Source organism: Hyla sarda, chromosome 2, assembly GCF_029499605.1.
Source record: "Hyla sarda isolate aHylSar1 chromosome 2, aHylSar1.hap1, whole genome shotgun sequence".
In the NCBI taxonomy this organism is placed as follows: domain Eukaryota; kingdom Metazoa; phylum Chordata; class Amphibia; order Anura; family Hylidae; genus Hyla; species Hyla sarda.
In genome coordinates this window covers 340,083,361-340,107,230 of record NC_079190.1, presented here as the reverse complement: position 1 = coordinate 340,107,230, position 23,870 = coordinate 340,083,361, and the positions used below count along the sequence as shown (strand labels likewise).

The 23,870-nt window shown below is 46.2% G+C and overlaps 1 protein-coding gene across 1 annotated transcript in view; it reads left to right on the top strand.

The window, feature by feature from the left end:
* Positions 1 to 23,509, top strand: part of HSD11B1 (hydroxysteroid 11-beta dehydrogenase 1) — a 65,410-nt gene extending 41,901 nt beyond the window's left edge. The window contains exons 5-6 of the mRNA XM_056558144.1: positions 6,118 to 6,261; positions 23,113 to 23,509. Coding sequence (XP_056414119.1) covers positions 6,118 to 6,261; positions 23,113 to 23,339 — 371 coding nt within the window. The 3' untranslated portion in view covers positions 23,340 to 23,509. The remainder of the gene's footprint in view (positions 1 to 6,117; positions 6,262 to 23,112) is intronic.
* Positions 23,510 to 23,870: the final 361 nt, after the last annotated feature.

The following is a 23,870-nucleotide window of genomic DNA, read 5'->3' as shown; positions in this document are numbered from 1 at the left end:
GTTATACACTCACCATATTGTCTTTGGTAGAGTACAGGCAATCCCCAACAATTGTGTGTGTGTATACAGTATAAATCCAGAGAGGAAAGGGTTACAGAGCAGGGCTGCCAGGCTCCTTCAAGAGCAATGAGTCAGCAAAGTGAGGGAGGGTGATGGGTCATTAGTGTGACACTATGGCAACAAGAAAGTCTGCTCCTCCCAGCAGGATATACCCGCCTCCAGGCCCTGAGATAATCAGTTTAAGCTTAGTGTCTGGAGGAGGTGGACATTGTCTGGATTTCTCCTGACCAGGTCTTATGTCTTATGTTTTATTATTTTCCTAGTTAGGGAATGTGTTATTTTTTTTTTTTTCCGTTTTCTTTCATGTTTTCAGGTGGGGACTCAGGAACTGTGGCTCACTGTTTCCCCATTGCGAGTAAGGAGGCACAGACATTGCGTATTTGTGCTGTTCACCCCCTCTCGCCAACGGTCAGCGCCTGGGGTTGTACCTCATGGGTCCGGGTCCCCTTATTCCCTGCTCACCTCGCTCGCACATGGGAGCTCCACGTGATGCAGGTAACAGAAAGCTGACTGAAGACTTTATAGGAAGACTTCATGAGGTAAGTTCTTCTGACTGAGGTGAGTATATATTCTTCTCCCTTTTAGGTGCTGACTTGCAACATCTGGAGACCCTCATTTTGTGGCCCACCTTTCAGGGTCCAAGGGGCTGGCCTGTGTTAGGGGCTCTATTTTTTATTCTAAAAAAGGGGGAGCAATGGCATATTGGGGAATGTATGGTTTACTTTATTATGCACATGTGTGTGTGAGTGTGTGTTATACTAGGCGGCTTACAGCCGCGGCGCTTATTATGCGGCTGACAGCCGCGGCGCTTGTACTGTTCGGGCACATGAAGCGCCGACTTGCTTTCACTTTTGGCAGCAGACGGCTGCCGGCGGATATGTGTATCGCCCGCTCACTTCCCCGCGGGTGAATATGCGGCTAACATATGCGCTCGGGGCAAGGGGCGGGCGCCATTACTGTGGTTCTTCTCGGCAGGCGGGGCGCTATAGCTCCTCCCACAGGGCCGCCAGAGCTTACTGGAGGTGTGAATCGCCCTCCAATCAGCGCTGTGAGCGCGATTCAGGTGGCAGGGGCCAATCAGACAGTGCCCCTGCTCCAGGAACGCCCCTCTCAGGCTATTGGCTAGCCTGTTCTCCTCTCTGTCTGCATAGAGCGGTGTTTCCTCTCAGCAGGGACAGAGTGTTACAGTGTTGGGGTTAAAATCTTTACTGTCACAGGGGACACAAATCTGTTCCTCCCTCTAAACTGACAACTAGACTGCTAGTCTTCTATTTTTGTCTGTATGACATATTATTCCAAAAATGCCTGATTCTGCTGAGCCCACTGGCTCTGCCTGCTCCACTGCTCCCCCAGACCCCCTAGCTTCCACGGATGTTACAGTTCCGGTGGATTCGGCTGCCCCTCCAGCCTGGGTTTCTTCCTATCCCAGTGTATGGCTGACTTAACTCAAGTCTCCCATTCGGTGGCTGAGGCCTCCCGTGACATGGTGTCTACCTTGAAGAGGTCTGCCCTGCACTGGCCCTCTAGAGGTTCCAGGGAATGAAGAGGGTTCAAGTGCGTTACCCATTTGCCAAGGACTTTGCCTCTAAGGTGGTTTCCCCTCTCTTGGTGGATCCACCAATTTCCCGCCTCTCTAGGCTACTGCACTGCCGCTAGCAGATGCGGCTGCCTTCAAGGACTCGACAGACAGCAAGGTGGAGTCCTTAGCGAAGTTTGCCTCTGAAGCAGCAGGCTCTTCTCTGCTTCCCACCTTCGCCTCTGCATGGGGGTCCAAGGCCCTTTCGGTGTGGTGCTCAAAACTCAGTCAGGGTATCCTGGCGGGATTTCCCCCCAGAGGATCTATTTTCCTTTGGTTCTCCAATGCTCTAAAGCTGGGGACTTTCTGTGCACAGCTTCCATGCAGTCAGTCCGTTGTGCTGCCTTTGCTGTGGGTCTCCTAGCGGCCCTCCGCCGCTCCATGTGGATTAGGGCGTGGGATGCAGATGCCGCCTCCAAAAGGTCTCTTACCAAGTTTCCTTTTACTGGTACCCGTCTTTTTGACAAGCGCCTTGACGAGATTATCTCTGAGGCGATGGGGGGGGGGGGGTTTAAGAGTTACTTGTTACTACTTGTGGCTCGCTTTTCTTCCCAGGGGAAGTCCTCTTCCTTTCGGTCCTTTCGGACCTTTGGCCCCAATAAGGGGTCTGGGCAGGCGCCTTCGCTGCACAAGAGGTCTCCCTCGTTCCGGGCGCGTCCGTCTTGGAAGTCGGATACCAACCATTCCGGCCGTTTTGCGGCCAAATCGGGTAACCGCAATCCCACTTTCGCATGGAGTGAAGCCACCACCCGCAGGTTTTTCTCGGGTGGGAGGTCGTCTCTTACTTTTTCGAGACGGCTGGACCACACACATTAAGGAAGTCCCGAGCCCCCCGGTCTCCTTCTCTGGCGAAGCAGTTTCGGGAGGCCCTCCAGTCCCTGCCCAGGGAGTCATTGTCCTCGTTCCTCCAGGTCCACTTCGTTCGGACCTGCTGTCTCAGGGTCCTCTTTGCCACCCCATTTTATAGTCGCTGCATTTGACAGCGTGGCGGTTGAGACCGCGATTTTGAGAACCTGTGGTTTCTCTTCCCAAGTCATTCGCACTATGTTCAGGGCTCGCAAGCCTTCCTCGGTGAAAATTACCACCGTACCTGGCGGTCTTATTTTCGTTGGTGTGAAGCTCAGGTCTTGTCTCCTGTTACCTTTTCTGTCCCCCGTCTTCTTGCAGTCGGGATTGGGACTGGGGTTGTCTTTCAGTTCCCTTAAGGGTCAGGTTTCGGCCTTTTCAATCCTTTCCAGTGTCCTCTTGCTTCTAATTCTCATGTCCGGACCTTCCTTCAAGGAGTGGCGCATGCTGCCCCTTCCTTATCGGTCACCTTCTTCCCCTTGGGACTTGAATCTGGTTCTGGGTGTCCTCCAAGGTGAACCTTTTAAACCCCTTAGGGAGGTGTCCCTGTGCCTCTTTTCTTGGAAAGTGGTGTTTCTTGTTGCTATCACCTCCATTCGGAGGGTGTCTGAATTGGCAGCTCTCTTCTGCCGTTCTCCGTTTCTGGTGATTCACCAGGACAAGGTTGTCTTCCGACCAGATCCTTCCTTTTTTGTCTAAGGTTGTTTCGGCCTTTCATCTCAATGAGAACATTGTTCTTCCGTCCTTTTGTCCCACTCCTTCTCATCCTAAGGAGCATTTACTCCACAAACTGGATGTGGTTCGGGCTGTTAGGTATTACCTCTCTATCTCCTGTTCGTTTCTTCAGTGAGATTCCTTTTTCGTCCTTACGGAAGGTCGTCGTAAGACAACCTGCTTCCAAGACCACCATTTCTCGGTGGATCCGGTCTGCCATTTCGGAAGCCTATCGCTTTAGGGGGAAGATTCCTCCCTTCAGGGTTGTGGCTCATTCTACCCGTTTCTGTTGGGGCATCCTGGGCTCTACAGAACAAAGCCTCGGCCTCGCAGATTTGCAAGGCGGCTACTGGGTCGTCTTTGCACACTTGCTCGAGGTTCTACCGGGTTCATACCTTCGCATCGGCTGATGCTAGTCTGGGCCGTAAACTGCTGCAGGCGGCAGTGGAACAGCAGTCTGCCTGACTGCTTATCTGCCCACCCAAGGTACGTCCCACGGTCTGTGTCCCCCAATGGAGCCGATAGAGAAAAGGAGATTTTTTAACACTAACCGTAAAATCTCTTTCTCGAAGGATCCATTGGGGGACACAGCTCCTGCCCTTTGGGGTTTCTCTTTGGTTCTCTGTCCGAGGGTGTGTTCAGTTATATCTTTTCTTCTGGTTCTCGGACAGTTCGTGTTTATTTATTTTTTTTTCCATTGACCTGTCGGTCCTCTCCTATTGCTCTGGTACTAAAACTGGAGGCGGGTATATCCTGCTGGGAGGAGCCGAATTTCTTGTTGCCATAGTGTCACACCACCTAGAGACAGCAGCATACACCCACGGTCTGTGTCCCCCAATGGATCCTTCGAGAAATATGGGTGATAGAGACATAAAAATTACATATACATGATCAGGATGAGGTACTGAGTAACATATAACTCATATTATTATGAGTGCACTACTGAATACATTATTATGAGTCACACCATGCCCCCTCCATTCATTTCTATGGGAGGGGGCGTGACGGACATCACACCCCCTTCCATAGACATGAATGGAGGGGGCGTGACATCATGTCTCCAATCAATGCAATCAGACATCTAATTCCCTATTCTTTGGATAGGGGATAAGATGCCTATGGCCGGAAATACCCCTTTAACCCTGTGTGGAGTGTAAGGCCTCCCAACTACTGTGGAAGCCTATCTGTGGCTAGGTATCTGTCTATTTCAACCAACATGGCTCTGCAGGTCACATAGAAGCTACTCTATAAGAATATCACATCAATGGGCTATGGCACCACCATGTACCAGAGTACATTATCCAGAGAGTGATACATCCCCTTTATTACAATTCGCAAATTGCTGCCCATAAAGCATGGACATAATGTCTCCATATGAAGAAATGCAGTGAACGGGGGATTCAGCAAAACTTGTACGTTCAATTTATATTACAAAGTATACCTTTACATTTTATGTATCTTGGCCCTATAAATAACATTTTGAAAGCTTGTAGCTGACCACCTGCATTTTACACAAACCCTCTCCAACCCCTATAAGGGTAGGGTTTTACAATGCAGTTACGGCATGTGGATGAAACCATGCCGACATATTGTTGCCAATGACTACATAATTTTACAGGTGAAGCAAAAATTATCCTGGCAATATTAAGCAGCTATAAGCCACCTAGTGGGCATGGCTCCTATCACATACAGTAGCCTTAAAGGGGTACTCCACTGGAAAACATTTTTTTTTCAACTGGTGCCAGAAAGTTAACCAGATTTGTAAATTACTTCTATTAAAAAATCTTAATCCTTCCAATACTTATAAGCTGCTGTTATGATCCACAGGAAGTTCTTTTCTTTTTGAATTTCCTTTCTGTCTGACCACAGTTCTTTCTGCTGATACCTCTGTCCATTTTAGGAACTGTCCAGCGTAGGAGCAAATCCCCATGGAAAACCTATCCCACTCTGGACAGTTCCTAAAATGTACAGAGGTGTCAGCAGAGAGCACTGTGGTCAGGAAGAAAGGAAATTCAAAAAGAAAAGAACTTTCTGTGCATCATAACAGCAGCTGATAAGTACTGAAAGGATTAAGATTTTTTTTTTAGAAGTAATTTACAAATCTGGTTAACTTTCTGGCACCAGTTGATAAAAAAAAAAAAAAATGTTTTCCAGTGGAGGACCCCTTTAACCTGAGACTATACTAAACACTTGGAACCCATATAGATTAAAACAAAATGCTGTTCAGGTTCAGATTTTTTTCTTTGGTTTCATCCTAAATTTGGGAAAGATTGCTGCTAAACATAACAATGGCCCACATTTACTAAAATAGTCTAATTTTTGTAAGCTTAGACTAAACAGTCTACAAATGTGCCAGATGTATTAACAAGGCTCAAGCTGTTTGATAAAAAGTTTAATCTGTCTAGTCTATGTTTAAACCAACATTTGGTTGACTTGCTTTATGGCAAAATACCTTGGCACAGACTTTCTACAGTGTACAGCTTATAAATGTGGCAGATTTATCAATGTGGTGCCTGGTGTTTGATAAATCAGTCTACTAGTTGGCTTAAAAAGTGCACCAAATTCTGGAGCTCAAATTTGCACCAAAGCCACAAAATTGTCTAAAACACACTGAAATGTAGTGCAAATAAGGTACGCCAGTTTTTTTTGTGTGCAAATTGTACTATAATTATGGTACCCTTGCAATAGTAAATCTGTGCCTTTATGCCAAAAAACACCAATGTTTTGGTGCATGGCAGCACATTTTAAGCAAAGCCCCTTTTCCAATATGTTATGCCCCCTTGTCAAGCAAGGCACATTTTCCTATTCTTGTTGGCACACTATGCATTATGAATGTGCTGCAATTGTTGGGAGCCACAGTTGTTTGCACTATAGCCATAGGTATTGAACTCATTTATTGTATGCAAACATTTATATTACAGGCAAGGTTGGCTTACCTTTGACTGTGCCATATTCGACCACTAAATTTGCCCTGGATGGCTTCTTCAGTTCTCTCCGAATGGAGTTCTACCAACAAAAAGTTAATGTTTCGATTACATTGTGTGTTATCAGCTATATTGATACAGGTAAGACCAATAAAAAAAATAAAATAACTTGCTATATAGGCTACATGGAATGTCAATGTAACAGATTTGCAGTGTTCTAGCAAAAAATAATCCACATATGGATGACATTTCTTAAACCACCTCCACTTTGCTATAATATATTTCACATTTTTCCACCTCCAAAATTCAGGAAGAAAATCATCCACAGTGTATCTGAGACTTGCCCCATGACTATTGCGATCTAGGGACGGAATTGCCAGAAGTCCCATAGACTAGCATTAGACTTTTGGCAAATTTATCTCTAGATCACGATAGTCTCAGGGTTTGGAAGTTAGAATTTTAAACAGATATGCCTCCAGGACCATCATTAAGGGTACATTTAAGTAGAAATTAGTGAATCACATAATCAAAAAAATCACATATCTTGCAATGAGAAAAACGAAACTGGAAAAAAAAAGGTGATTTTCCCAAACCCATAACAGCACCCCTGAAGAGCACCTCCAACCGCAGGACAGGAAACCCAAGAAGATAAAAAGGAATACACATCTTGTAAATATAGAATATATTATTTATTTATGTATTTGTTTGTTAAGGAAGAAATATAGGGTGGTGCTGTCTTTGGTTTGAGTAAACCCAATTATGGGTGAGTAATTAACCTTTTATTCCTTCACCCATGACAGCACAACTGGAGAATTAAACTTGGAGTGTTGTATGCAGGGAATGGGGGGAATTTATCAAGGGATTTACACAGGATTTTTGTGTATATTTGGCGCCAAAAAGTCACGACATTTAGTGGTACACCGGGCTGCGCGATTTCTCACAATCCAGCTGTTTTACACGAGATTTGTTTCTTACTTAGCTGTAGGCAGGGATTTACTAACTGCGACTTTTGGTAAAACTGCCTAAAAAGTCACAAATCATACCAAAAAAAAAAGTTGGCTTACAAAAAGTCCCAGAAAGTCCCGCTCGCACCTATCACCAGTTGCCGCATCTATCACTGGATTCCCGCTGTTGTAAGACTACAACTCCCAGCATGCCCTTACAGTGAGGAATTGCTGGGAGTTGTAGTCTTGCAGTAGCCAGCTGGCGGGTGTTAAATGCGGCCGGACAGTGGGTGGTAGTGGCATACTGCGGGTGGTGAGTGTATGCGGGGGGGCAGTGGGTGAGTGTATGCGGGGGGGGACTACGACATTGTCATTTCATATTCCCCGCCCGGAGCTGTGATTAGCCTAGGTCCAGTTACAGCTTCAGTACGGAAATTTGAAACTACAGTGCCGTAGTTTCATATTCATGGTAGTCGGTCAGGGAGCAGAGTGCTTGTCCCCTGCACCGCATAACTACAAATCCCAGCATGCCATTACAGGACATGCTGGGAGTTGTAGTTGTGTGTTGCGAACAGGTGACAAGCGCTCCGCTCCCCGGCCGTCTCACAGGAATATAAAACTATGGCACTTTAGTTTCATATTTCCCACCTGAAGCTGTGATTGGCCAAGACCCCTCAGCCAATCACAGCTCCGGGCGGGAAATAAGAAATTACAGTGCCGTAGTATAATATTCAAGGTTCCCTGCCGGCCGGCTCCGCTCCCCGCCGCCCGCACACCACACAACTACAACTCCCAGCATGTCCTTGCTGGAAGGGCATGCTGGGAGTTGTAGTCATGTGGCGCAGGTGGGTGGGAGATTAGCAACAGCCAGGGAAGCCCGCTTAACTACAACTCCCATGATGGGAGTTGTAGTTTAGGAACAGGGTGTCTCCAGTGGTTGCAAAACTGGAGGCTCGCTGTTGCTAAATTACAACTCCCACTTGCTTCCCTGTCATCCGCCCGCATATTTCCCACCAGCCTGCGCCTCACAACTACAACTCCCAGCATGCCTTTACAGTGAGGACATGCTGGGAGCTGTAGTCATGCAGCGCAGGCGGTGGGAGATAAGCGGGCTTCCCTGGCTGTTGCTAAACTACGACTTCCATGATGGGAGTTGTAGTTTAGGAACAGGGTGCCTCCAACTGTTGCTAAACTACAACTCCCATGATAAACATGTGGTGTTTAGGATTAGTAGTTGAAGCTGTCTGATAGACGGAATCCTTTACTAAGTTGGGCTTAGTGTTAGCCACAAAAACAGCTAGCTATTACCCCCAATTATTACCCTGGTACCCAATGCCACAGGGGTGCCAGGAAGAGCCGGTACTAACAGGCCCGGAGCGTCAAAAATGGCGCTCCTGTGCCTAGGCAGTAACAGGCTGGGGAGGGGCCAGTAACAATGGTCCTAACCCACCCTGGTAACATCAGGCTGTTGCTGCTTAGTTGGTATTGTGCTGAGAATGAAAATACGGGGAACCCTATGTATTTTTGTTTTTTATTTATTTAACCCCTTAAGGACCAGGCCATTTTACACCTTAAGGACCAGAGCGTTTTTTGCAATTCTGACCACTGTGACTTTAAACATTAATAACTCTGGAATGCTTTTAGTTATCATTCTGATTCTGAGATTTTTTCGTGACATATTCTACTTTAACTTAGTGGTAAAATTTTATGTTAACTTCCATCCTTTCTTGGTGAAAAATCCCAAAATTTGATGAAAAAAATGAAAATTTAGCATTTTTCTAACTTTGAAGCTCTCTGCTTGTAAGGAAAATGGATATTCAAAATATTTTTTTTTTGGGTTCACATATACAATATGTCTACTTTATGTTTGCATCATAAAATTTATGAGTTTTTACTTTTGGAAGACACCAGAGGGCTTCAAAGTTCAGCAGCAATTTTGAAATTTTTCACAAAATTTTCAAACTCGCTATTTTTCATGGACCAGTTCAGGTTTGAAGTGGATTTGAAGGGTCTTCATATTAGAAATACCCCATAAAAGACCCCATTATAAAAACTACACCCCCCAAAGTATTCAAAATGACATTCAGTAAGTGTATTAACCCTTTAGGTGTTTCACAGGAATAGCAGCAAAGTGAAGGAGAAAATTCAAAATCTTCATTTTTTACACTCGCATGTTCTTGTAGACCCAATTTTTCAATTTTTGCAAGGGGTAAAAAGGAGAAAATTTTTACTTGTATTTGAAACCCAATTTCTCTCGAGTAAGCACATACCTCATGTGTCAATGTTAATTGTTCGGCGGGCGCAGTAGAGGGCTCAGAAGGGAAGGAGCGACAAATGGTTTTTGGGGGGCATGTCACCTTTAGGAAGCCCCTATGGTGCCAGGACAGCAAAAAAACACACATGGCATACCATTTTGGAAACTAGACCCCTCAGGGAACGTAACAAGGGGTAAAGTGAACCTTACTACCCCACAGGTGATTCACGACTTTTGCATATGTAAAAAAAAAAAAAGTTTTACCTAAAATGCTTGGTTTCCCAAAAATGTTACATTTTTAAAAAGGATAATAGCAGAAAATACCCCCCAAAATTTGAAGCCCAATTTCTCCCGATTCAGAAAACACCCCATATGGGGGTGAAAAGTGCTCTGCTGGCGCACTACAGGTCTCAGAAGAGAAGGAGTCACATTTGGCTTTTTGAAAGCAAATTTTGCTCTGGGGGCATGCCGCATTTAGGAAGCCCCTATGGTGCCAGAACCGCAAAAAAAAACACATGGCATACCATTTTGGAAACCAGATCCCTCGGGGAACATAAAAAGGGGTAAAGTGAACCTTAATACCCTACAGGTGTTTCACGACTTTTGCATATGATAATAAAAAAAATAATAATTTTTACCTAAAATGCTTGCTTTCCCAAATGTTATCCATTTTTTAAAAGGGTAATAGCAGAAAATACCCCCCAAAATTTGAAGCTCAATTTCTCCCGATTCAGAAAACACCCCATATGGGGGTGAGAAGTGCTCTCCTGGCGCACTACAGGTCTCAGAAGAGGAGGAGTCACATTTGGCTTTTTGAAAGCAAATTTAGCTCTGGGGGCATGCCGCATTTAGGAAGCCCCTATGGTGCCAGGACAGCAAAAAAAAAACACATGGCATACCATTTTGGAAACTAGACCCCTCGGGGAACGTAACAAGGGGTAATGTGAACCTTAATACCCCACAGGTGATTCACAACTTTTGCATATGTAAAAAAAAAAAATAATTTTTTACCTAAAATGTTGGTTTCCCAAAAATTTTAGATTTTTAAAAAGGGTAATAGCAGAAAATACCCGCATAATTTGTAACACAGTTTCTCCCGAGTAAGGCGATACCCCATATGTGACCCTAAACTGTTGCCTTGAAATACGACAGGGCTCCAAAGTGAGAGCGCCATGCGCATTTGAGGCCTGTATTAGGGACTTGCATAGGGGTGGACATAGGGGTATTCTACGCCAGTGATTCCCAAATAGGGTGCCTCCAGCTGTTGTAAAAGTCCCAGCATGCCTGGACAGTCAGTGGCTGTCTGGTAATACTGGGAGTAGTTGTTTTGCAACAGCTGGAGGCTCTGTTTTGGAAACGGTGGCGTACCAGACGTTTTTCATTTTTATTGGGGAGGGGATGGGGGCTGTGTAGGGGAATGTGCATAGGTAGTGTTTTTTACTTTTTATTTTATTTTGTGTTAGTGTAGTGTAGTGTTTTTAGGGTACAGTCGCACGGGAGGGGGGTTCACAGTAGTTTCTCGCTGGCAGTTTGAGCAGCGGCAGAAAATTTGCCGCAGCTCAAACTTGCAGCCGGATACTTACTGTAATCCTCCGCCCATGTGAGTGTACCCTGTACGTTCACATTGGGGGGGGGGAACATCCAGCTGTTGCAAAACTACAACTCCAAGCATGTAGGGTCTATAAGTGCATGCTGGGAGTTGTAGTTTTGCAACAGCTGGAGGCTCCGTTTTGGAAACGGTGGCGTACCAGACGTTTTTCATTTTTATTGGGGAGGGGGGCTGTGTAGGGGTATGTGTATATGTAGTGTTTTTTTACTTTTTATTTTATTTTGTGTTAGTGTAGTGTTTTTAGGGTACAGTCGCACGGGCGGGGGGTTCACAGTAGTTTCTCGCTGGCAGTTTGAGCTGCAGCAGAAATTTTGCCGCACCTCAAACTTGCAGCCGGATACTTACTGTAATCCTCCGCCCATGTGAGTGTACCCTGTACGTTCACATTGGGGGGGGGGGGGGGACATCCAGCTGTTGCAAAACTACAACTCCCAGCATGTACGGTCTATCAGTGCATGTTGGGAGTTGTAGTTTTGCAACAGCTGGAGGCACACTGGTTGTGAAACACCGAGTTTGGCAACAAACTCAGTGTTTTGCAACCAGTGTGCCTTCAGCTCTTGCAAAAGCTACAACCCCCAGCATGTACGGACAGCGGAAGGGCATGCTGGGTGTTGTAGTTATGCAACAGCGGGAGGCATACTACTTTGGCTGGGGATTGTAGTTATGCAACAGCTGGAGACACACTGGTTTGCTACTTAACTCAGTGTGCCTTCAGCTGTTGCAAAACTACAACTCTCAGCAGTCACCGACAGCCAACGGGCATGCTGGGAGTTGTAGTTATGCAACCAGCAGATGCACCACTACAACTCCCAGCATGCACTTTAGCTGTTTGTGCAAGCTGGGAGTTGTAGTTACACAACAGCTGAAGGTACACTTTTCCATAGAAAGAATGTGCCTCCAGCTGTTGCAAAACCATAAGTCCCAGCATGCCCATAAGTGCATGCTGGGAGTTGTGGTGATCTGCCTCCTCCTGTTGCATAACTACAGGGCATGCAAAAAGGGCATGCTGGGAGCTGTTGCTAAGCAACAGCAGGAGGCTGTCACTCACCTGCTGCTGCTGCTTGATCGCCGCACAGGTCAGTCCCGCCGCCGCCGTCGCTCCTGGGGCCCCGATCCCAACATTAACGCCGGGGATCGGGGTCCCCAGCACCAGGGGTGCACGTCCCGCACCCGCTCACGTCGTCCGGAAGAGGGGCGGAGCGGGTGTGGGAGTGACACCCGCAGCAGGCGCCCTGATTGGTCGGCCGGGAATCCGGCCGACGAATCAGGGCGATCGTGAGGTGGCACCAGTGCCACCTCACCCCTGCAGGCTCTGGCTGTTCGGGGCCGTCTCTGACGGCCCCGATCAGCCAGTAATTCCGGGTCACCGGGTCACTGGAGACCCGATTGACCCGGAATCGCCGCAGATCGCTGGACTGAATTGTCCAGCGATCTGCGGCCATCGCCAACATGGGGGGGCATAATGACCCCCCTCGGCGATATGCCGCGATGCCTGCTGAACGATTTCAGCAGGCATCGGGCACCGGCTCCCCTCCGGCTAGCGGCGGGGGGCCGGGAATGGACAGGACGTACTCCTACGTCCTCGGTCCTTAAGGACTCGGAAACGGGGGCGTAGGAGTACGTCCATTGTCCTTAAGGGGTTAATTATTTATGCAAAAAAATGTGTGTGGTTCCCCGTATTTTCATTCTCAGCACGATACCAAGCAGCAACAGCCTGACGTTACAAGGGTGGGATAGGACCATTGTTACTTGCCCTCCTCAGCCTGTTACCGCCTAGGCACAGGAGCTTACCTTCAAGCTGATAACAGTGCTTGCTAGTATCTCTAATCCACCTGGCCAAAGATGTCTTGCTTGCTTTCTTTCCTCTATTTGGCCTTGGAACTGGAGAAATAATCCCTCAGACTTCCTGAAAGGAGCTGTTATATCCAAATAGGTAGATAAAGATCTCTTCACATCCAGTAGATGCAGATTGTTATACCTTGAAAACCGTTAATACAATCTCCTGGCTGAGGTTATCAACTGAAGAGACCTTCGGCAGAAAACCTGGCATTGTTCTTAACCTGTTGGGGATGAAGGGCGTACAGGCGATACCGGGCTAATAGGGTCACTGGTGACCCAATCGGCCGGAAAATAACAGTGATCAGTGATATCCCCTGCCATTGGTCGATCAGGCTGACGACCTATGGCAGTTGGGGGCGGGAGGGTTAACGTTCATTTCCCCCGCTCTGCCCACCGATCGAAGTTCGGGCAGAGGGGGGAGAAACAAGGGGGGGGGGGAGAGAACCTGCTTACCGGAGTGGCGGTGGGAGAGATGATGAGAGATCGGGTGACGGCGGCGGAGAAATCAGGAGTGCAGCCGGAAAGTGCGGCGTGGAGAAGGCTGCAGTGAAGATCACCGGTAAGTGATCTTCACTGTGGCCTTCTAAAAGTTGCAAAACTACAACTCCCAGCATGCCCAGACAGCCAAAGGCTGTGTAGTGGTCTCCAAACTGTGGTCCTCCAGATGTTGCAAAACTACAACTTTCAGCATGCACTGACTGTCTGGGCATGCTGGGAGTTGTAGTTTTGCAACATCTAAAGTGGCACAGTTTGGAGACCGCTATACGGTGTTCTCCAAATTTAAGCCCCCCAGATGTTGCAAAACTACAATTCCCAGCATGGCCAGACAGTCAGGGATTCTGGCCAGTGTAGTTATGCAATATCTGGCCCTTCATATGTGGCAGCACTACAACTCCCAGCATGCCTGGACAGTCTGGGCATGCTTGGAGTTGTAGTTTTGCAAAATCTGGAGGGCTACAGTTTGGAGACCACTTCTTAGTGGTCTCCAAACTGTTCTTCCCCAGTTGTTGCATAACTACAACTCCTAGCATGCCCAGACTGTCCAGGCATGCTGGGAGCTGTAGTTCTAAAACATCTGAAGGGCCAGATATTGCAGAACTACACGCCCAGCATCCCTGACTGTCTGGGCATGCTGGGAATTGTAGTTTTGCAACAGCTGTAGGCACACTGGTTGGGAAACACTGAGCTAGAGTCTGTTTCCTAACTCAGTGATTCCAACCGTGTGCCTCCAGCTGTTGCAAAACTACAACTCCCAGAATGCACTGACAGACCATACATGCTGGGAGTTGTAGTTTTGGAACAGCTGGAGGCACACGGGTTGGAATCACTGAGCTAAAGTCTGTTTCACCAGCGTGCCTACAGCTGTTGCAAAACTACAACTCCCAGCATGTACGGCCTGTCTTTGTGCATTCTGGGAGTTGTAATTTTGCAACAGCTGAAGGTTTGGGGAGCCCCCCCCCCATGAGAATGTACAGGGTACATTCACACGGGCAGGTTTATAGTGGGTTTCCTTCTACAAGTTTGAGCTGCGGCAAATTTTCTTCCGCAGCTCAAACTCCAAGCGGAAAACTCACTGTGAACCCCCGTGTGAATGTACCCGAAAAACAGTACACTACACTACATTGACACTAAATAAAAAGTCAAACACTACATATACACATACTCCTACGCAGTTACAAGCCCCCCCCTCCCCTTAATAAAAATGAAAAACGTCTCATACGGCAGTGTTTCTAAAACGTAGCCTCCAGCTGTTACAAAACAACAACTCCCAGTACTGCCGGACAGCCATTGACTGTCCTGGCAGGCTGGGAGTTTTGCAACAGCTGGAGGCACCCTGTTTGGGAAACACTGCCGTAGGGTTTAGGTGGAGACAAGCGCCATACTTGTATCTGGGTCCGCCCCTATTGCAAAGTCCTAATTTAGGCCTCAAATGCGCATTGTGCTCTCTCACTTCAGAGCCCTGTTGTATTTCAAGGCAACAGTTTAGGGCCACATATGGGGTATTTCCGTACTCGGGAGAAAATGTGTTACAAATTTTAGGGGGATTTTTCTCCTTTTACCCCTTATGAAAAGGAAAAGTTAGGGGCTACACCAGCATGTTAGTGTAAAAAATACAAATTTTTACACTAACATGCTGGTATTGCCCCATACTTTTCGTTTTCACAAGAGGTGAAATGAGAAAAAGACCCCCAAAATTTGTAACGCAATTTCTCCTGAGTACGGAAATACCCCATACATGGGCATAAAATGCTCTGCGGGCGCACAACAAGGCTCACAGAATGTAACAAGGGGTATAGTGAACCTTAACCCCCCACAGGTCTTTGACGAATTTTCGTTAAAGTTTGACGTGAAAATAAAAAATTAGTTTTTTTCCCCCTGAAATGCTGGTGTTACCCCAGATTTTTCATTTTCACAAGGGGTAATAGGAAAAAAGCCTCCCAAACTTTGTAACCCCATTTCTTCTGAGTTTGAAAATAACCCATATGTGGATGTAAAGTGCTCTGTGGACGAACTACAATGCTCAGAAGAGAAGGAGCGCCATTGGGCTTTTGGAGAGATGATGTGTCCGGAATTGAAGGCCATGTGCGTTTACAAAGCCCCCATGCTGCCAGAACAGTGGACCCCCCCACATGTGACCCCATTTTGGAAACTACACCCTTCATGTAATGTAATAAGGGGTGCAGTGAGCATTTACACCCCACAGGTGTCTGACAGATTTTTGGAACAGTGGTCCGTGAAATTCTCTCTTCAAAAGCCCAATGGCGCTCCTTCACTCCAAGCATTGTAGTTAGCCCGTAAAGCACTTTACATCCACATATGGGGAAATGGGGTTAAAAGTTTTGGGGGCTTTTTCTCCTATTACCCCTTGTGAAAGTGAAAAATTATTATTATTTTTTTTTTACGTCCCGTTTTAACAAATGTTCGTCAATCACCTGTGGTGTGTTAAGGCTCACCTTACCCCTTGTTACCTTCCTTGAGGGGTGTAGTTTCCAAAATAGTATGACATGTTTTTTTTTTTTTTTTACTGTTCTGACATCATGGGGGCTTCCTAAATGCGACATGCCCCCAAAACCCATTTCAGCAAAATTTGCTCTCCAAAATCCCATTGTCGCTCCTTCCCTTCTAAGCCCTCTAGTGCACCTACAGAGCACTTTACATCCAAATATGAGGTATTTCCTTACTCGAGAGAAAATGAATTACCAGTTTTGGGGGCCTTTGTACCTTTTACCCCTTGTAAAAATGAAAATAATGGGGCTACAACAACATGTTAGTGTAAAAAATTTAGATTTTGATTTTTCTCCATTTTAATGCCATTCCTGTGAAACACCTAAAGGGTTAACAAACTTTTTGAATGTCATTTTGAATACTTTGAGGGGTGCAGTTTTCATAATGGGGGATCTCCAATCCTCTCTCATCAAAGGGGATTTCAAACAGAAAGACCCTCAAATTCACTTTTAAACTTAACTGGTCCCTGAAAAATTTTGAAATTTTTGTGAAAAATTGCTTCTATACTTTGAAGCCCTCTGATGTCTTCAAAAAGTAAAAAAACATGTCAACTTTATGATGCCAACATAAAGTTAACATATTGTATATGTGAATCAGTATGTAATTCATTTGACATGTCCCTTTTCCTTTCAAGCAGAGAGCTTCAAAGTTAGAAAAATGCTACATTTTCTAATTTTTCCTCAAATTTTCGAATTTTTCATCAAGAAATTATGCAAGTATTGACTACTAACATAAAGTAGAATATGTCACGAAAAACATAATCTCTGAATCAAATTTATAAGTAAAAGCATCCCAGAGTTATTAATGCATAAAGTGATAGAGGTCAGATTTGAAAAAAATAATGGGCTTTGTCCCCAAGGGGTTAAAATCACAGCGTGAATGTGTGTATGTTCCAGCATCTCTTCCAAACGGCTGAAGATATTAATGTGAAACTTGGCACACATGACAACAACAAACATAGGATAGGTAATTTAACCCTTGCCCCCCCCCCCCCCCCCCCCCCATTTGAGAGAGTCAGGGTTTTTATTTAAAGTCCCATACAAGTCTATGGGAAAAATATGATACAGTATAACTTCCAAACAGCTGGAGATATTTTGATAATACTCAGTCACATGTAAGGCAGGGTTAACACTACGTTTTGACACTACAGGAACTGGATCCGGCCCGTATCTCATTCATTTTAATGAGCCGATTGGAGTCACATAGTGACTTCGGTCGGCTCATTTTCTCTATCGGCTCCATTGGGGGACACAGAATCTGGGTATATGCTGCTGTCTCTAGGAGGCTTGACACTATGGTAACCAAAAAGTCGGCTCCTCCCAGCAGGATATACCCACCTCCAGGCCACTGAGCAATTCAGTTTTTGCTTAGTGTCTTAAGGAGGTGGACATTGGTCTGGTGTTTTCCAGACTAGGTCTCATATATTTTTTGTTTTTTAGGTTGAGGGAATGCTTTCGGGGTTTCTATTCCAATTTTTCATGGTTCCCAAGAAAAACGGGTCTGTGCGGCCAATCCTGGATCTCAAATGTCCCAAACGACCTCTTCTTATCCACCATTTCCCAATGGAATCTCTCTGTTCGGTGGTGGCCTCTATGGATCAAGGGGAGTTTCTTTCCAATGTGGACATCAAGGATGCCTACCTCCTTGTTCCAATTTTTCCCGGACACCAGTGGTTCCGGAAGGTCATTATCAATTTGTGGCTCTCCCCTTCGGTCTGGCCACAGCGCCACCAGTCTTTACCAAGCTCTGTTACGGTCAAGAGGGGTTTCAGTGATACCCTACTTTGAAGACCTCCTCATCAAGTCCTCCACCAGAGCCCAGGCTCTAGAGAATGTGAGCCTCACTCTTCAGACCTTATGTCGCTTCGGGTGGATGATCAACCGATCAGTTCTCTCCCCCACCCAGTCTCTGATCTTCTTGGGGCTTCAGTTCGACTCGGCCTCGGCTTGGATTCGCCTTCCGCCGGACAAACGTCTGGCCCTCTTGTCGGGAGTCGGCTCCCTCCGGACACCATTCCCGGTCACCATCCGTACTTGCATGGAAGTCCTGGGTCAGATGGTGGCAGCCATGGAGGCTGTACCCTTTGCCCAGTTTCATTACTGCCCTCTTCAGCTGGCGATTGTTGCACGATGGGAAAGGTCTCCTCTCTCTCTCGATTGCAAGATTGCTCTCCCTCTCCGGACCCGTCGGTCTCTGTGCTTGTGGCTCCGCTCCCCCCTTCTTCTTCAGGGGCGTTCGTTCCTTCCCCTCCACTGGCAGGTGGTCACGACAGATGCCAGTCTGTCGGGCTGGGGGGGTGTTTTCAGGGATCTGACGGTTCAAGGCCTTTGGCCTCCCCAAGAAGCCCTTCTTTCCATAAACCTCCTGGAACTGAGGGCGATTTATCTTTGTCTGAAGCATTGGGAGTCCCTACTTCAGGGCCACCCTGTCCGTGTCCAGTCAGACAACGCCACGGCTGTGGCGTACATCAATCGGCAGGGCGGCACTCGCAGCTCAGCAGCCATGTCCGAGGTGACAAAGATCCTTCTCTGGGCGGAACAAGTAGTTCCAGCCATTTCGGTGATTCACATTCTGGGAGTGCTCAACTGGGAAGCGGATTTCCTCAGTCGGTCCTCAGCCGACCCCGGAGAGTGGTCCCTTCTTCTGGAGGTGTTCGCACAGGTCTGTGACCTCTGGGGGACCCCAGACGTGGATCTCTTCACGTCTCGACACAGCCGGAAAATTCCGACGTTTGTGTCAAAGTCCAGGGTCCCCCTGGCTCTAGCTGTGGATGCCCTAGTAATTCCGTGGTCGGGCTTTGTCCTGCCCTAGCTGTTCCCTCCTCTCCCCTTCCTTCCCAGGGTTCTGAGGAAGCTCAAGGCGGAAGGAGTCCCCGCCATTCTGGTGGCTCCAGACTGGCCTCGAAGGGCATGGTACGCCGACGTGGTCTGGCTTCTGGACAACGTTCCGCTCCGCCTTCCACTTCGTCCAGACCTACTGTCACAGGGTCCTCTTTGCCACCCCAATTTACAGTCGCTGCATTTGACGGTGTGGCGGTTCAGACCGCAGTTCTAAGGGCCCGTGGCTTTTCTTCCCAAGTAATTCGCACCATGCTCAGGGTTCGCAAGCCCTCCTCTGCGAAAATTTATCACCGTACCTGGCGGGCTTACTTTCGTTGGTGCGAAGCTCAGACTTTTTCTCCAGTTACCTTTTCCGTTCCCCGTCTCCTCTCCTTTTTGCTGTCGGGGTTAGAACAAGGACTGGCTCTCAGCTCCCTTAAGGGTCAGGTTTCGGCCCTTTCCATTCTCTTTCAGCGTCCTAATGCTTCCAACTCGCATGTCCGGACCTTTCTTCAGGGCGTGGCACACGCTGTCCCTCCTTATCGGTCCCCTTTTCTTGGCTTTTCTTATAGCTATTACTTCCATTAGGCGAGTATCTGAACTTGCAGCGCTCTCCTTTCCTGATAGTTCATCAGGAGAAGGTTGTTTTCCGGCCAGGTCCGTCTTTCTTGTCTAGGTCGTTTCGGCTTTTCATCTCAACGAGGACATCGTCCTTCCGTCCTTTTGTCCCGCTCCTTCTCATCCCAGGGAGCGCCTGCTCCACAAATTGGATGTGGTACGAGCTGTTCGGACTTATCTTTCCGTTACCTCTTCCTTTCATCAGTGCGATTATTTTTTCATCCTTACGGAAGGTCGTCGGAAGGGACAGCCTGCTTCTAAGGCCACCCTTTCTCGGTGGATCCGATGTGCTATTTCGGAAGCTTACCGCTGCAAGGGGAAGATCCCACCCTTCAGGGTTTTGGCTTATTCCACCCGCTCTGTGGGAGCCTCCTGGGCTCTCCGAAACAAGGCCTCGGCCTCGCAGATCTGTAAAGCGGCCACCTGGTCGTCTTTGCACACTTTTTCGAGATTCTACCAGGCTCATACTTTCGCATCGGCTGATGCTAGGCTGGGCCGTAAAGTGTTGCAGCCGGCGGTGGTACAGTCGACTGCCTGACCTTTTTTCTCTACCCACCCAAGGGACGGCTTTGGTACGTCCCAGAGTCTGTGTCCTCCAATGGAGCCGATAGAGAAAATTAGATTTTTTTAGACTTGCCTTAAAATCTCTTTCTTGAAGGATCCAGTGGGAGACACAGCTCCAGAACTTTTCTGGGGTTCCTTTTCGGTTATCTGTCCGAGGGAGTGCTCAATTATTTTTTCTTCTGGTTCCAGGACAGTTCATGTTTTTTGTTTTTTCCTTTTGACCTGTCAGTCTCCTCCTATTGCTCTGGGACTAAAACTGAATTGCTCAGTGGCCTGGAGGCGGGTATATCCTGCTGAGAGGAGCCAACTTTTTGGTACCATAGTGTCAAGCCTCCTAGAGACAGCAGCATATACCCAGAGTCTTTGTCCCCCAATGGATCCTTCGAGAATGAGATTTTACGGTAAGTCTAAAAAATCTCCTTTTTGCCGTATCCGGTTTTGTCACCGGACCTAAAACCGCGACATACCACGGTTTTAGGTCTGGTCAGAAAAGATGACCCGGTATACCTCGCATTGTAGTAGCAGTTTTCTGTTAAGATCTGTGTTGATGTTAACTCTAGCTAAATTGTTAAATTATTGAAAAAAAAGGAATAAAAAACTAAAATCAAGACATTGGAATTGTAGATGTGTTTGTCTGTGAATATGCTGTAACAAAGTTTGCCATAAGTAAACTCTTCCCTATGGACTTATACAAATGTGCATTCAGAGTACAATAGAGCTCTGACCAAAGGGATTTTTTCTTTAGTTTAAATGTCTTAATACACACTTGCTTTCTACAAGTTATGAACTATAAGAACACCATGTGGGATGGGGAAAAAACAATAAATAGATGTGAAGTATCTGAGGGCCTGGCTAAATAGCCACAGGGGAGTCTAGGGAGTGAGCAATAGGGAAGGTGGAGGGTTAGGAGGATAATGGATTATTAGGTGTGCCCACTATTACAGGACTTTGGTGGGGTGAATGAGGCATGGAATCCTGTCTGAAGGAAATCAAGGGTGACCATGTTTTTAAAAACTGGTCATGATTCTGATCAGCCCAGCTAGGCAACTCCTCTAAGCACCAAATTTGATTTAGCTTATTTATCCATTGCTGCATAGCAGGTACAGATTGGCCAAGGAAATCATATGGGTGACCAATGAGGTTCTGAAAAAGGGTATATCTGGTGAGGGGTAAGTTTGAATGAGTGGCAGGGTGAACATTACAACAATGGTATCTTGAACACATTTAGACTCCTTAGGCTAGGTTCAGACTACGGAATTTCCGCCTGCAATTCCGCTTTGAAATTGCAGGCGAAAATTCTGCTTGCTAAAATGTATAGTGTAGTGATTGGGTTTCCATTGATAAATTCACACTTTGGAATTTGTGAATTGGAGTTTGTGAACGGAAAATCCGGTTGGAAATTTCCGCCTGAAGAATGGCGTTGCTCATTCTTTAGGCAGAAATACTAGCGGAACACATTGCAGTCTATTGGTGATTGCAGTGTCCGCACGGTCCGCCCGGAGATTCCGTAGTCTGAACCTAGCCTTAAGGTCCTCAATATTTATAGTCACTCAGAAAACCTTAAGCAAGTAAGTGCAAGTCCAGAAATGGTCTCCTGCAGCTCAAAATCTGGTCTTTCAAGTGTCACACAGCCAGCTGCACCAACTGTACTAACTGCACCAACAAGTAGAGGGGTATTTTTGATCTTCAGGGGACAATGTCCCCCTGTGTGAATTCGGGTAGAAAAACAGACATGGTGCACATCTACAATCTTGTATAATGATCTGATTGCTTCTCAGCATAATATCAAAAACTAACAGGTTGTTAGTATACATTTTTGATCAAAAAGTACAAGCCCACTCGCCACGTCAAGGCCACCTATCCAGAGTGGGTCCCTAACGTCCCTAGCATAAAATGGCGCAGCACCGGGCGGCGACCACCACCGCCGCGACGCCAATGCCCACAGGGGGGAGCGACCCACCGGCAGAGCGGCCCCAATGCCACCCAAACCAGTCTATGGGCCGCACCCCCCCCGCAGAGACGGCGCCACGGCAGCAACGGACACCGCACAGCACCACACCAGTACACCCCCTGTGTATTATATCTGCCAGACAGGAAACCTGACTGATGTGTGGGGAAACATATATTACATTTTTTCTTCTCAGGCAGGTTTACTGTCCTGTGATAGGAGGTGCTCTTAAGGGGTTTTGCCAGGGGCAAAGGAATAGAAGCACACAATAAAAAAAAATAATAATAAAAGTATGTATAAAAACACACTATTTTGTGGGGAGGGGAACATAAAATTACATGGAAAGAAAGGTCAAATAATGTGCCCTCCATGAGCAAGGTATACAAGTACAGGGAGACATTTAGGTATATCAAGTGAGAAGAGGTGTGTGAGCAGAGTACAAGATGAACAATGGTTTCAAAACAACTAAAGCAAAAAAGCTCTACGTGGGTAACATAACAACTCGCTTATGTCTGCACTAAAAATTCAAGCTCAAAATAGCCACTAGGGGTCGCCTGTCTTTCAGCCAGACAGACTAGTCTAGATTTTACAGAATACTGGATACCGGCCGTAAAGCATACCGGTATCCAGTATAGGAGATATCTATTGTGTATGCAAAACTACAGATAAAGGATGTGTGGACATGCTGGGAGCTGTAGTTTTAAAACAGCTGGAGGCAACACTGCTCTAACACAGTTATTTACAAACATTGCAGCTTCAGTTGTTACTAAACTACAACTCCCAGCATGCTGAAATAGTCAAAGCTTTCTCGGACTCCTGAATGACAAAGAAGTTGATCAGACATTCAGGAGTCTGTGAAAGATGAATGACACACATAGTGACAGCTATGCTGATTAGCATCCAGCTTTACTAGGAGAAGATAAAACAGAACATGTATTCATAAAAATGCTGTACTTTTATCTAAAAAATCCTTGCACTCATTTTATAAAGATCTATTCTTATATTTATACATTTTATCCTGTTATGAATTCACCATAATGTCTTCTGATTACTGCAGGCAAGCTCCAAGTATCTTCCTCTGACACATGACACAGCATAAAACCAGAGAGGAAAGGGTTACAGAGTAGAGAGTACTGATTGGCTGACTGCCCAGGCTTGCTCTTGTGAGGGAGACAGACTGACACGCCCCCTTCAGCCTGCACAATGAAAAAGTAACTCACCATCAGATAAATGCTTATATCTCTGGATATATAGGTCCGAGACACATAAAAATTATATGCACATGATCAGTATTGGGTCATGAGTAACATATCACTTTTTTTTGCACTATGACAGGTACGCTTTAAGTGTACATTACCATTAACTGTAAAATGACATCTTTATTGTTGCAGATTCCGCTATTAATACAGTATCACATGTGATCCAGCAGCCTGCCGCTCCAAAAGAAGAATGTGCACTAGAAATCATTAAAGGTGGAGCCCTGAGACAAAGAGAAGTCTACTATCAGTATCATGCCACCAAGATTCCAATGCTGCTTAGAGACTGGGCACCAGAATTCTTAGAATACCTTGTCCTTAAGAATTACGATGTTGGGGCAGTGACTAAGAAGCAGGAATGATTGTAAATTAGGACTACATGAGGATATATCAGGGATACTATAAAATACATATAATGTAGCCACAGAGATTATTTTCTAAATATAATAAACACAGCAGAAGAATTATACTGCCTTAAATCATAATTTTTACACCATTTTATAATATAAAATATATGATAAAGTATTATGTGTGGAACAAATTAATTTTGCTAAATTTAAACAATATTATATTCCTTAAATCAACTGGTGCCAGAAAGTTAAACAGATTTATAAATTACTTATATGAAAAATCTTATTCGTTCCAGTGCTTATTAGCTGCTGAATACTACAGAGGAAATTATTTTCTTTTTGGAACACAGTGCTTTCTGCTGACATTGTGACCAAAGTGCTCTCTGCTGACATCTCTGTCCATTTTAGGAACTGTCCAGAGCAGCATATGTTTGCTATGGGGATTTTCTCCTACTCTGGACAGTTCTTAAATGGACAGAGATGTCAGCAGAGGGCATTGTGGTCATGATGTCAGCAGAGAGCTCTGTGTTCCAAAAAGAAAAT